This window comes from Pagrus pagrus, assembly GCF_965226575.1.
Source record: "Pagrus pagrus genome assembly, chromosome: 12".
NCBI classification, from domain to species: domain Eukaryota; kingdom Metazoa; phylum Chordata; class Actinopteri; order Spariformes; family Sparidae; genus Pagrus; species Pagrus pagrus.
In genome coordinates, this window is record NC_140196.1 from 13330473 (window position 1) to 13343335 (window position 12863).

The following is a 12863-nucleotide window of genomic DNA, read 5'->3' on the forward strand; positions in this document are numbered from 1 at the left end:
AGAAAAGAACATTTTAATTAAAAATATCTTTATTGATCATTATTTATGTCAATATATGCTTCCATTAAAATTAGACTCATAATTTATACATTAGAATATTTAAAAATGTAAAACTTGAACTGAAATTTAAGCATTCAATGTAAACAAAAAACGGAAAATGTTCAAATCACCACTTGATCCCCCTCCCTTGAATGTAGCTTAACATCTGATTCGTCAGTGTTGATTTGTTTGTAAAGAAATTAACAATGGCAGAATCATTAAAGTGCTTTCTTGTCTAGCTTTGGTGAATGATCTGTGCGTAAAGCAACATATCAATCAAGATTTAGTGTTCCTCCGTAGTGATGGTATTTATTCATGATTTGATATTTGATAAGTCCACTTCCCAATCACACTAAAAAAAAAAAAAGGAAAAAAAGAAAAATAAAGGCACTGGAAGTTGTTCAAGTGAGGCTGTTCTCATCTTCACCCAAAGAGAAGATGCTCAAGTCTCCACATCGCACTCTGCTTTTTGACTTGAACCGGACGTCTCCATCTTCAATGGTGCTCGACTCTTGCCAGCATCCTCGATTTGAATGTCTGGAGGAACTGAAATGGAAAAAGAAAAAAGAAAAAAAAATAAATTACAAAAAAAAGGATTAATGGATGTGACATGGCACCAACACCATCTGCAAGTTAAAATAAATTCATGGTACTTTGAAGGTTAAAATGTCTCATCTCTCATTGGCTTGAAGCAAACAACACTGCACAAATTAAACCCCAGCACTGCAAACGTCTCACTAAATGCTAGTAATTAAGTCGCTGAATTAATACCTGCTGTCTGGTATGAGGCGGAGTGTCCGGTAAAGTTCGGTTGTGGATGGCACAGTAGCACTTTGTGTAGGTTTAGGAGTGGAGAATGTGGCGTAGGTTGATGATTTGGCCAGCTGAGCGTTCGTGGAAGATATCCTCATCTCTGGCTCACTTCCTGAGGATATTCAAATCAAAGTCAATTAAAACACTTTATCATCACCGGTATCTGCACACAGTATTAACTTGCTCTGTATTCTTGAAGAGAACTTCTTATTCATGTGCAATTGTTGAGATACACCTCATTCTTAACATTTAAGCATCATAAGTCACAAGGGAAGTTTATTTATAAAGCACCAATCAGGCACAAGGCAATTCAAAGAGACGTGGAGAGAACACCAAAATCATACCAAAGCAGACTGTAACATATTCTGTTGAGTCTAAGATGCATCGCAATGTGGACGTGAAAGATTCACAACATAATAAGCAGTTTGCAGCCTACAAAAAAATATAGCCTACTATTATTGGTTTTCTGGCCTTGGTTATCCAGTTAAAATTAGGATGAGTGACATTTCTATTTTGGAGTATATGTTGGAGAAAGGCAGATATCAGCAATGAGTGATGAACCAAGTTAGCAATATTCAACCTTTACTAGCGTCTACAGCCATACAGAATACAGTGAGCTCAGCTGTCAGCCAAGGATTGAGAAGGCGTCAGCTTTGAGGACGTGTGTGCAGCAGAGTCGTGTGTGTGATGTTAACCTCATTCTCAGCCCGTCTGCGTGTCACAATGTGAAAACATAATTTTTGTAGATTGCCAGCCTGCTGGTATTGTTTAATGAAAAAGTAGCCATGTGAGGCCAATTAAAGATTCACAGCTTTAACTGTTATTTGTAGGTTTCTGAGAAATTCTGAAATACGTTATCATTTCAGCTCTATTGGCAATTACTGCCATAGATCATGCTCTCTGCCTGTTACAAGTGAGAAAGTCCTGTTTGTGAGTAAGAAGGTTCAGCCATTTATAGTCTTCCTTCTTAAATTACACAGACTTACTGATTGACAGGGCACTGTGACCGTCAGACGAGGAACATCTCCTACGGTCTGTGAAGGGAGTCATGTTCAAAAATTGATTCTTGAGCCAAGTAGCACGGTCCTCTTGAAAGGCCTTTTTCTGTAGTTAAAAAAAAGATTGAAAGCATTGCAGTTACAACACCCACAATACATGATGAATACGACTGTGGTGCCTCATCAGAAACTCTCAGTACCTCTCGCCCCAAGCGAATAGCAGCCTCTGTGAAGTTCTTTCTCTCCCTCTCAAAGTTTCTCTTCTGTTCCTCAAAGAGCCTCCACTCCTCTTTGAGACGCTCCTTCTCCTCCAGTGTGTAGCAGTCGTTCAGAAGAGCTGCCGTCTCATCATCAAACGATGTGTTGAGTTGTTGCTGTGTATGCATAAAACAGACATGTTTATCGTTTCAGCTCAAATTATTCTTTAGAAATTCCAAATAACATTCATTATGCAAGGACTCACTCATCAGGATGGCAATTTGTCATTTGTCCCATTCATTTGCACTTGTAATGAGAAGCCTCTAAAATTTGGTACCTGTGCTCTGATAAACAAGCAGAAACTGACCTGGAGGAGCTGTTGCTGTGCGTGAATGAACTCTTTGCACTGCTGCACTTCACGCCTCATCCGCTCCATCTCTTCATCGTGGGTCTCCCTTGGTATCACCTCCTTATTAGACTCCAGTTGATTCTGAACTTGCGAGGCTTAGCAAATAAATACAGTAACAGCTGATAATCTAAATGTGCTTCCAGTGCTTCATGTCTGTAAATACTTGTGGGAACATGTACATATTTTCATAGAATCTAGATTTATAAGAACCTCACATGTCAAAGAAAACATCTTAGGACAAGAACAATTCATCTTTAAAACCTGCACCACATGAGCTTCAGCTACTTTTGCAGTATTTCAGAATATAAAAAACAGTGCTACGTGTACCTTGGCTGTCTAGCTTCTCCATATGGTTCCTCAGTTTCCTCCACTGCTGGCGGATGCTGTTGGTGAGCTGCTCCCTTGCATGTTCACATGATTGGTCCAGAGTTTCCCTGCTGGAGTCACCCGTCTTTTCCTCCCCATCTGAATCAGCCTGAGCAAAGTAACAGAAGCGAACATGGTAGCTTGTCAACATGCAAGCATCTCTTTACAACATCCTCACATTGATGCATAAAAACTGCTTCACATTCTCATCAATTTCCTGGCCTGACAAAACAGGCAAGACTCCAAGGTCTAAAAAACCTCTTAACATAAATACAAATACCTGCTCCTGACTGTCATCAGCTGTGGCTCTTCTGCTCGAGGGCTGGCGTGGACTAAGGATGTGTATCATCTCCTTCTTCATCTGCTGGAGGACTTTCTTAAGCTCAGCGTTCTCCAGCATCAAGGATCTCTGACTCGCCTCGTAGTCACTGAGCAAGGACTTGTACATCTCACCCTCATGGCTGCAGAGAGCAATTTACGCATACAGTTATCTGACTGATGATTGCACAGTCTACACATATGATCAACAAGTAACGGGATGACTGTCATGATACCTGGCTGTCGCTTTTGCCGTCTTCCAGTGGCTCCTTCTACCATCTGACCGTCCCAAGCAATTCAGCACATCAATAGCTGGATAAGAAAAAAAACAGCAGAACAATATTTTATTACTTTGTTCTGAAATTCCCAGAATAAAGAGCAATCTTTATTTATTTTTGCGTAAGACTTGTATTTTTACCTAGTTTCTTATCCTTTCTGTCAACCAGTAGCTGACTGAGGCGCTCCTTGAGCTTTGCAGCTTCTCTTTCTTTCCTCTTGGCATCATGACTGTATTGAGAGGCACGGCTGGCGATGATATTCTGGAGCTTCTGAACCTGTCAACAACAACTGAATCATTACCTTTGCAGGCTCATGCATACTGTGTAATACTTGCACATTTTGTACAATCAAAAACATTAGATTTAAATGTTCATTACACTTTACCTCATCTTTTTCTGTTTTCAAGCAGCTCTGCAAAGTCTTGATTTTGAGTTGTAGCTGCCTCTCTGTCTCATGGAGACCAGATTTCTCCCTTATGGACAGTTCCAACTGATCCTGGAAGGAAATACACGACTCTGATGAGCACAGTGAGAGCAATCAGTTCAGGGTTAAAGCTACAAGAGTGGATTCCTGAGCCAAATCCCTTCCTAAAATTGGTTATGTGCCATTTTAGGATTTAATAAGACAGGATGAAAATATGTCAACAATTTATGGTTTCCATTTTGTTTTTTTAATGAAGAAGTTGAAATTATTTAGGAAACTAAAGTGCCTTCAGCTGCACTTCTTTCCAGGTCGCTATACCAAGGTAAGAGTGGAACAACTGTAATAACCGTGGATCTCTACACTGCAAAATAAAAGGAATCCCACTGACGGAGGAGGCAAAGAAGGCGAAGAGGGAGAGTGATAGAAACCCAGGTAAAACAAGAGCGAACAGACGGACATTCACTCGATGAAGAGCGCTGGTGTTGCGTCAAAGTGTGTTACCCCGCTGATATGCGTTTCCCTTACTACAGGGACTTGAAACCTTTCAAAACCAGCAGTCTTTCCACAAGTAAGTAGTAACAAAAGCTGCCTACTTATTAGTAAAACTGAGTGTTTAATGCTGCCTTTTCATAGCACTGAGATCAGGGTTTCTAGGTCAAATTTGGTAATTATAGGAAAGGGGGAAATTTTCTGTATACAGAATGTTTCTTATCTGCCCTCTAGTGGTCAACAATCCACTACTGCACCTTACAGACACACACAGATCATACTTTGTGGGTCATGCATACCTTGAGTCTAGAATTGTTCATTTGCATGTGCTCCAAGGAGCTGGTTTTCTTTAGCTGTTCTTTCTCGAGCTCCTCCAAAGTGCACATGTTGCGCCGGTGAATCTGGAGCAGCTCGTACATGGCATTCAGAGCTGGCACTGCGCTCAGGCCGGCTCCCCCGGGTGAGCTGCCCTCGATACATATGGAGGAGAGGCCGAGTGAGTCAAGCTCCTGTGAAAGAAGGAGGACTTGCGTCACTGTTGTGGTGAATGATCTATACAGTCATTAAAAGTGCAACTAGTATATTGGAATAATGAGCATTTGGCAAGGGCACACTAACTAAAGAGGGACACTTTCGTACCTGATTGATGTATGAAATGCAATGAGAAATATTATCCTCAGTGCAAAAGGCACTTATGACACTGTAGGAGCTTTTGGAAAGGGGCAAACTGTACATTGACACATAGTTGTTCTGTCTTGAGGGGGACATTGTCACATGTGATATGCGGGATGCCTCATAGTTTCCTAAAAAACAGAACAGAGAGGAGAGGGAAATTATAGTTGGTACATCACATCGACATCACTTTCTACTACTCAGAGGCTGGAATCAGGTTGCTGCTCTAAAATGAGAACAAAAATATGGGTCGCCTCTAGCAGCTCCCAAAAAAGCATAGCTGATTAGGTCTATTCTTAAATCAACCCTCCATTAGCAGAGAAATTTACCCATAGATGTCCCTATTGGCACAGTTGTCCACCACTCTCCCATATCACCGACACATCAGGAAACGAGGGTGCAGGGACATGAGTTATCAACCCAGGAGGCGGATTAGCCGTCAGGCGGTGGATCGGAAGCTCCCGCTGGAGATGAGCCCTGCAATGGAGCATCAAGCCATGAGATACACCAGCAATAATAATCTGTGCTGCTGCCTCACCCACACAGGATTAACTGTGCCATGTGTGCCAGCAGGGGTTAGATTGGGGTTTAGGAGTGCCATCCTATTGGTCGCTGGCAACTAAATCGCAGGGTAGTAAGATGATCTCACTCTGTGGCCAAAAGATTTAAGCAGATAAAATGAGAGAAAGTGAGGCTTTCAATCCGAGAGTGTAAATTTAACTTTCATGCTCTTGGGAATATATTACTATCATCCAGACATGTTCTGGTGAAACAAGCTGAACAAGTATGTTTCACTTGACACTCCCACCACCTTTACAATAAAACGAAATGTTCTGACTTGTGTTCAGGGGCTGTCAGGGACATTATGGTGACGAACAAAAGAGAAAACGCTGCAGTTTTGTCAAGCAATGCAAAAACAAAAGCTTGAGAGCAACATGTTTATGAGGAGAGGACACAGTGTGTCTGCTATGTGCAACCCAGCAGGCACTTAAATGTTCTTATCTAACAAACCAGAAGACACACACAAGTGTTATCTAAAAAGTTACAGAGGCGGAGACAAAGTGGGTTTCGTTTTAGGGAAGTAATTTGCCTTCAGGATATATAATATTAAATAAAGATGCCATAGAAATTAAGAGTAAGCGAACTTCTAGGTTAGTTGGCTTGACGTAGCTACGTCACGTTACCAGGTAACGTTTGCAAAGTTAGCTAACGTTAGCTAGTTTGCTAAACCCTCGACAGCCACAACTGTGTTTTTAATTTTTATTTAACTACAGGGTTAAAGTAAAAAGATTTACCAACTTTAGCGTTAAGTAGTTGTCTTGAAATGCTTCACCTTAGCTGGGTAACTTCGTCTAATATTTCTTATTTGTAAGATGAACTTGAGGTAAGCTATCGGAATTTATAAACACCTATAAACTGCTGTCCTCACGACGGTAGTTCGCACTGTTTTGCTAACATGGGTGTTAGCTGTATGCTAACTGAAGTCAAACATACTCACGGGTACGGTGTGAAACGGGTCAACTCACTCCGATAGAAGTCAAGTTAGGCGCTGCTGGACACAACTAACAAAAAGCTCCCTCACTGAAAACACCAGCAACTGCCGTGTCTGGTCCAGTCGTCACCTTGTCGGCAGCAGGAACAAGCAGAAACCTCACCTACTCCTGCTGTGGACGCAGTCAAGCAGCAGAGATGTCCCGGCAGTAATGAGGTAGGCTCGCTCAGGCTGCAGCCGCTGCAGCTGATTGTGTGTGTTTTTTTAAGTGTGTCCCTCCGTCAGCTTCAGACCAAACGCAATTGTTATTGGAGGCAGCGTTGTTGAGCAACCAGTATGTGAGCCGTGCATTGGATGAGAACATGTGTGGATTATGCAAATGAGAAATGCTGTCAGGTGTCATGAAGCACTGCAGCGCCAGAGTCACACACACACACGCACACACACACGCACACACACACACAGCTGCGAGATCTACCGCACTGTGTTATCTGTCCTTTATACATACATACACAGTTTACAGGTATTTTCAATATATACCACATGCAATTTACTGCAGCAGGCTTCATGTCCAACACATACTTCTTTCATAGTGAAAATATGTTGAGGATAGATTAGAATGGGATATAACCAGACTGAGTCAGAAACATGAGGAAGCCCATTTTCACCAGATAAAGAGAAAAATAAATAAGATGAAAACTATTCCCATAGTCGAAATAATGATAACAAAAATTAAGAGATCAAAAGTTTTAATGATGAGATAAAAAGTCAGAATTATGAGATAAAAAGGCAAATGTAATGAGATTAAAAGTCAAATTTAAGAAATAAAAAGTCAATCTTATGAGATAAAAAGTCAAACGTATGAGATAAAAGGCAAATTTAATGAGATTAAAAATCAAATTTAGGAGATAAGAAGTCAGAATTATGTGATAAAAAACAGAATTGTGAGATAAAAAGTCAGATTTAGGAGATATAAAGTTATAAGATTAAATCGAAATCATGACAATAGAATTATGACATAAAATTGAAATTATGAGATATGAAGTTAATATTTACACATAATTATGACTGTCTATGTCAGTTTTCATCAATATTTTGATATTTTGTCCAAAGTGCAAAACTTACAAAAAATACAGTACAAAAATACATAAAGTGAAACCATCGAGGCAATCCATTTAGTTCATATATCAATATATTTACATAGCCCATATAAATCATGAACAGTACAACAAGATACAATAAAGCAATACATTATAATGAACTTTACAGTAACAAAGTAGCTTTTTTTATTATAAAGTACATTAAGGGTGAGTTAGATCTTAAAATCCATAAATCTATTTTCACATTTTAATCCTGTAATTAGTTTTATACTCTAGTGCCTTTTAGTTTAGCATTTTACAACAGTAGTGCTCATCAAGTCAAGTAAAAAAACAGAAGTTAAAGAAGTTCTACTTGAGGATAAATTCTTGCATTCCTGTCACGCGTCAGTATAATCAGATGCTCCATGCAGACAGTCAGGACTCTCTGCGGCAGCTCCTAATCCACATGTGGAAAAAGAAAAACCCACATTTCCTCAGTTCATCCAAAGCAGCAGCACGGAGAGAGGCAGCAGGAAGCTGAGTCCTCATCAGTCTGGTATCTTCCAGAGTCGGGCTGGTCCCTGCACTCTGCTATGAAGGCCTGAAGCTGGGACACCGGTACCTTCTCCTGCTGGTGGTGCTGGGAAAGAACCATTGAAGAGTATTAGAGTACTAAAGGATACATTAAAAAAACTTCTACTTACAGTAACATCTAGTAATATTTCTCAGTCTGTGAATGAATGCATCGCACTCGGACTGACCTTGATGGTCTCATAGGTGTCAGTAATGAGAGCGATGAACAGGCTGAGCACCATGTAGATGAAGAGGGAGATGAAGGAGTAGAGGTAGAGTCTGCTGAAGAGCCACACCATGTAGCCCTTGTCTCTCATCTTCAGGAAGGTGGCGTACATGTCGTCCCCGTTGATGAGAGAGAAGAGGCACTCTGTCACCTTGTCGAGAGTTCGGAACTGGAGAAAGAAATTAGTTGATAATGAAGTGATTTAAGTTAAGGGGGATTTATTGGGCCACGCTGACACTTGAAACAAAATGATTATCATCACATACTTTGTCATGATAAGGCCCGAGGACGATCCAACCACAGAAACAGTAGCCAAGGTAGATCATGGCGGCACAGCAGCAGAATCGGATCACATTTGGGAATGCCGCCCTCAGAGTTAAGATTAATATCTAGAAAGGAATAAAGATGTTCAGGATATGCTTTTATCTACTTTAAACAGGTTGGCTGATGCATAAAAACAAAAAGCAGTGCCAGTAAAGCTCTTACATTGTATTTCTTGAAGAAACCAAGGTAACGAATCACACCGACCCAGACGAGCATCGTGGCCGTTCCCAGCAAGATACTGCAGACATCATAGTTCGTCAGGTACTGCAAGAGGAAAAGTACACTTCCATGTTCATACAACATGCTGCAAAGGTCCCTCAGCCCCACAGTGAATAATCTAATTAAGAATATAAATATATAAGACAATAAGGCTCAATGATAACAAACCTTTGTTTGTATTCCAATTTTGAGCGCTGACCCAGCGATGGTCAACGTGTCACTCACGATGATGAGGATGTACCAGCCGTTCACAAACTCCATGCGGTCCGACCAAGACACAATTTTATTGTAGTTGGCGTGGAAGAACGTGTTGAACTCCTGCATGACAGAAACCCAGATATCATAATACACAATTAATAAGATACCCAACAAACCAGGAGTCATTTCTGACCACCAGACTAGTTTTTCACACTGGTTGCAAATTTTTTCAATTTAGAGACGCTTCATTTTCTATCATCAGTGACAAAGAAAAGTTGCAAATCTCACATCTAAGAAGCTGGAACCAGCAAATGTTAAATTTCTTTCCATTGACTTATTGATCAATCGACTAATTGTTGCAGCTCTACTTAAAAGTAGTGAAATTTAAATACTTTGAATGTAAAACTAATGGAATTAATACTCGTGCATGTTTTTTTAACTGTATAATGTGAACTAATAAGCCCCACAAACCTCATAAAAACACAGAGGAGCTCAGTGTCCTGTAGTTACAGTCCTTCATCTGATGCTGGTTAAATGTTTAATTTATCACTGGATGAATGTCCTGATGACTCAACTGTAATTGTGGCTGAATTTACCAAAATCCTGTACATTCATCAGTGGTGATTTCTCATGACTCACAAACTGGAGTTGGATACCGTTGATGACAGATCTCATGCAGAGGATGAGAGAGGTGAAGCAGGCGAGGATGACCACAGAATCAAAGGACAAGAGGAGGTAATCGTTTTTATCAGCTGGAAAAACGGAAAGACAGATTTCAGGTCAGTTTACAAGCTGCAGAGTAAAATCACGGTGCCCCCTGCTGGCCTTCGAAGCCAAAACCATTATGAGTCATTTCATATTTAGCTGGGTCAAAACTTACAAGTGCCCTCCACGTTCCAGTCTCTGCATTCATAGATTCGTACTTCGTTTTTAATATCAACCTTTATCTTTCCACTGTGTGCACGGTTGTCAAATGTGATCTGTATGAAAACAAAGACAAATTATGTCTGAGCATGTGCGTTTTCATCTGTTAAAAATACCAGCTCAGACGTGTGTCGTCACCAACCATGATATGGAAGTCATAGCAGTCTGGTAGCTCGTGGTGGCGCACAGTCTGCAGATTGATGGTTTTCAGAGTCAGGTTGATGCTCACTGATAGCAGCCTGCATCGACACACAGACACACATTAGCAGGCAGCACTCTTATCGGCCGGCACGAAACCAGTGTTTTCACTTTGGTCACCTTTTGAAATCTAAGCTGAAGTTGATGTGTGTCAGCAAAGTGCTGCTGTTGTCAAACGACTGCATGGGATATATGGAAATGCAATCTGCGAGGAGGAAATACAACAAGTTCAGTTAGATCAGTTAGTCAAACACTACACGATACAGTACAGGCTTCCTCTTTTCAAGGAGTCACATGTGAATCCACATTATGATTATTTTCCATTCATGCCGTGATTCAGCTTCCATAAATACATCTTCCATCTTACTGATGCATCTTACATCAGTCTTTTTAGAGCAATTTCGTGCTTTTATACCTTTTTCAATATGTGGATCAATATCAAAGGTCTCATTTCCTGGGTCGATGCTGCTGTTTCTGTAAAACTCCTGACACACAGTCAGAGCGGTGTACTCCCCATCAACCATCTCGTATGCGAGGTTACCTACTGTCAGGTTTTGGAGATTGGTGTACTGAAAAGTAAATATGAAAAGAGGATGGAAAAAACATGAGAGATCAAACATCTTTTACCATTAAAGGGGCACTACGTAGCTTTGGAGAAGAAATTAAAACTCAGAATATTATTATTTACAATATTTTTTTCCATAACTGAATAAACAAGCTGTTCTCAGAGGAAAATCAGGTCCCCAGAACACAGTCTGAAGCTAGAAAGGTGGCAGGGTGATAATCAACTGTTGTCTTAAATCTAAAGTTACCCTGTCGATAACGTAGTAGATGTGATCGTACACATCATCTTTCGTGTACAGTGCGTAGCTTCCCAGTCGGTGATCCTTGTATCCTTTTAGAAACAGGTGTCTGAACGTCACCAGGTTCTCGTCTTTGAAGGTGACCATCATTTCGTTGCTGAGGCCAAAAGAGACTAACTAAAAGAAGAAAACATAGATCTGAGACAAAGAGACATTTAGCCAACGCTAACGAAAGAGTTCTGTGTCCTACCTGGACTGTGATGATTGCAATTTTTAGTATTTGTAACATCAGTTTCCATGGTTTTCGACCCCTGGCTCTGTATTTCTCGCAGGGGTTCATGAAGAAATACTTGAGCCTCCGCCTGAAGTCCTCCACCGCCTTCGAATGCAGGCTGCGAGTGTGGGCGCTCCACCTGCAGTGGCCGTTCAGCATCCTCTCCTCTGACCTCGGCTGCTCACGGTCCTCCATTATTTGACTATTTATGAGAAGACAGTTTTGTGTTTTTCTTCTTATTGTTAAAGACTGAATCAGATTACACGTATCGGATGTATGTTGAAGGTAAAAGTTCAACCATTCCTGTCATTCTGATGTTTATCAAACTGGTTCTCCTGCATGTTCTCACTGCTGTCACTCTCTCAACTCTCTCAAATGTTAGTCTGGAGTGCATGATAATTACGCTAAAATTAGGTTTAATGCTCTTTAAAGTAGAAAAAAGGTGTTTTGCAGCATCGCTCATCCATTTTTAGATCAACAAAAGCTTACTGTGGCAGACCTGCCTGCAACAGCAGAGAGCAAAAGCACAGTTAAACTACTTATGAAGCAAATTACTTCACATATGAAAGTATTACATTTCAAAATCATTTTAAAGAAATCACAGACATGATAGAAAGTTAAATGCACTCACATTGTAGATATTAGTCATGTAATTATATCATATTTTTTACAACCCCTGCCTGGAAAATATCTATATATTTTTAATATAAAGAGTAAAAGCTCCAGCTTGTGAGAGAAAGTCAACATATATGTATTAAGTAATATTAAAATGAAATACCTGCTTTGCACCAGCGAGCCACAGAGCGTCTAGACTGACACTCTCTGCTGTCTGTGAAGATCAGATGCAGTCACCACACCAGCCTCCACCACAATGACTGTCACTCCTCTGCGTCATTCAAAGCTTTTCCAGTTTTTCCAAAACAAAAATAGAGCGCCTCAGTTACAGAATCCTCACACGCACACACAAAAATATCATTTGAATTTGACTTCACGAATATTTTGTTCTCTTGCCAGTATTGTGCTTTTTATCCATCAAGATTTACATTTTTTTTTTTTTTTTTTTTTTTTACGTGAGTTGTGGAGTTTTGGAGATATCAGCCTTCTCTTGGATTATAATGGAACTAGATGGCATTCGCCTTGTGGTGCTCAAAGTGCTGGATCAACTGACCTTGTTGTGCGCAGTTTCACATAGGAACAATTTCTTTCTGCGGAGCTACACCTGCCAACGTCTGCGAGTTATGTGTTATAATTCAGTGCATAAAAACTGTTTTATTTCCTGCGCCCTCAGTTTGGATTTGAGTGGGTATGTTGGCTGAAAACATGCTCTGTGCTTTGTCTAGTAGTGGCGCTTCACATCGCCGCTTTAAATAATCTCCACACCACAGATTCAGATACGAGTCAGACTGATTTTGATTTTTGATTAAAACCTGTTTCCTGTATTTTCTCTCAACTGTTGTCTTTTTTGTTGTGTTGTTGTGTTTTTTGATTTTTGGGGTGAACTTTCCCTTTAACAACAGTTTGTCCTCCCTCTCTGATAATAAACTGCATC

At 40.4% G+C, this 12863-nt stretch overlaps 2 protein-coding genes and 1 long non-coding RNA gene across 5 annotated transcripts; 1 reads left to right on the forward strand and 2 right to left on the reverse strand.

The window, feature by feature from the left end:
• Nucleotides 1-11: 11 nt before the first annotated feature.
• Nucleotides 12-6829, reverse strand: ssx2ipa (synovial sarcoma, X breakpoint 2 interacting protein a). Of its 3 annotated transcripts, none has more exons than XM_084369623.1 (14): nt 6660-6829; nt 5334-5481; nt 4972-5135; nt 4632-4841; nt 3805-3915; nt 3560-3695; nt 3378-3453; nt 3104-3284; nt 2785-2932; nt 2416-2552; nt 2051-2224; nt 1839-1956; nt 811-964; nt 12-585 (listed from the first exon to the last, which is right to left on the reverse strand). In XM_084369623.1, the coding sequence occupies exons 2-14, from the start codon at nt 5374-5376 to the stop codon at nt 441-443; spliced, it is 1797 nt and encodes a 598-aa protein (XP_084225749.1). In that variant the 5' UTR covers nt 5377-5481; nt 6660-6829; the 3' UTR covers nt 12-440. The 3 variants fall into 3 exon arrangements, with proteins under 3 accessions (XP_084225749.1, XP_084225748.1, XP_084225747.1); XM_084369622.1 differs by having other exon boundaries at nt 6531-6829; XM_084369621.1 differs by having other exon boundaries at nt 6503-6829.
• LOC311266938 lies at nt 6630-11448 on the forward strand. The gene is made up of 4 exons (XR_014623780.1): nt 6630-6712; nt 8877-8959; nt 9784-9894; nt 11373-11448. It is a non-coding gene; the product is annotated as an uncharacterized lncRNA (long non-coding RNA).
• Nucleotides 7605-12805, reverse strand: LOC311266937 (mucolipin-3-like). The gene is made up of 12 exons (XM_084369632.1): nt 11291-12805; nt 11050-11217; nt 10653-10806; nt 10358-10442; nt 10182-10278; nt 9996-10095; nt 9755-9867; nt 9086-9235; nt 8861-8962; nt 8641-8763; nt 8337-8543; nt 7605-8215 (listed from the first exon to the last, which is right to left on the reverse strand). Exons 1-12 carry the CDS (start codon nt 11507-11509, stop codon nt 8075-8077), a joined length of 1659 nt encoding a protein of 552 aa, XP_084225758.1. The 5' UTR covers nt 11510-12805; the 3' UTR covers nt 7605-8074.
• Between the last annotated feature and the right edge of the window lie 58 nt (nt 12806-12863).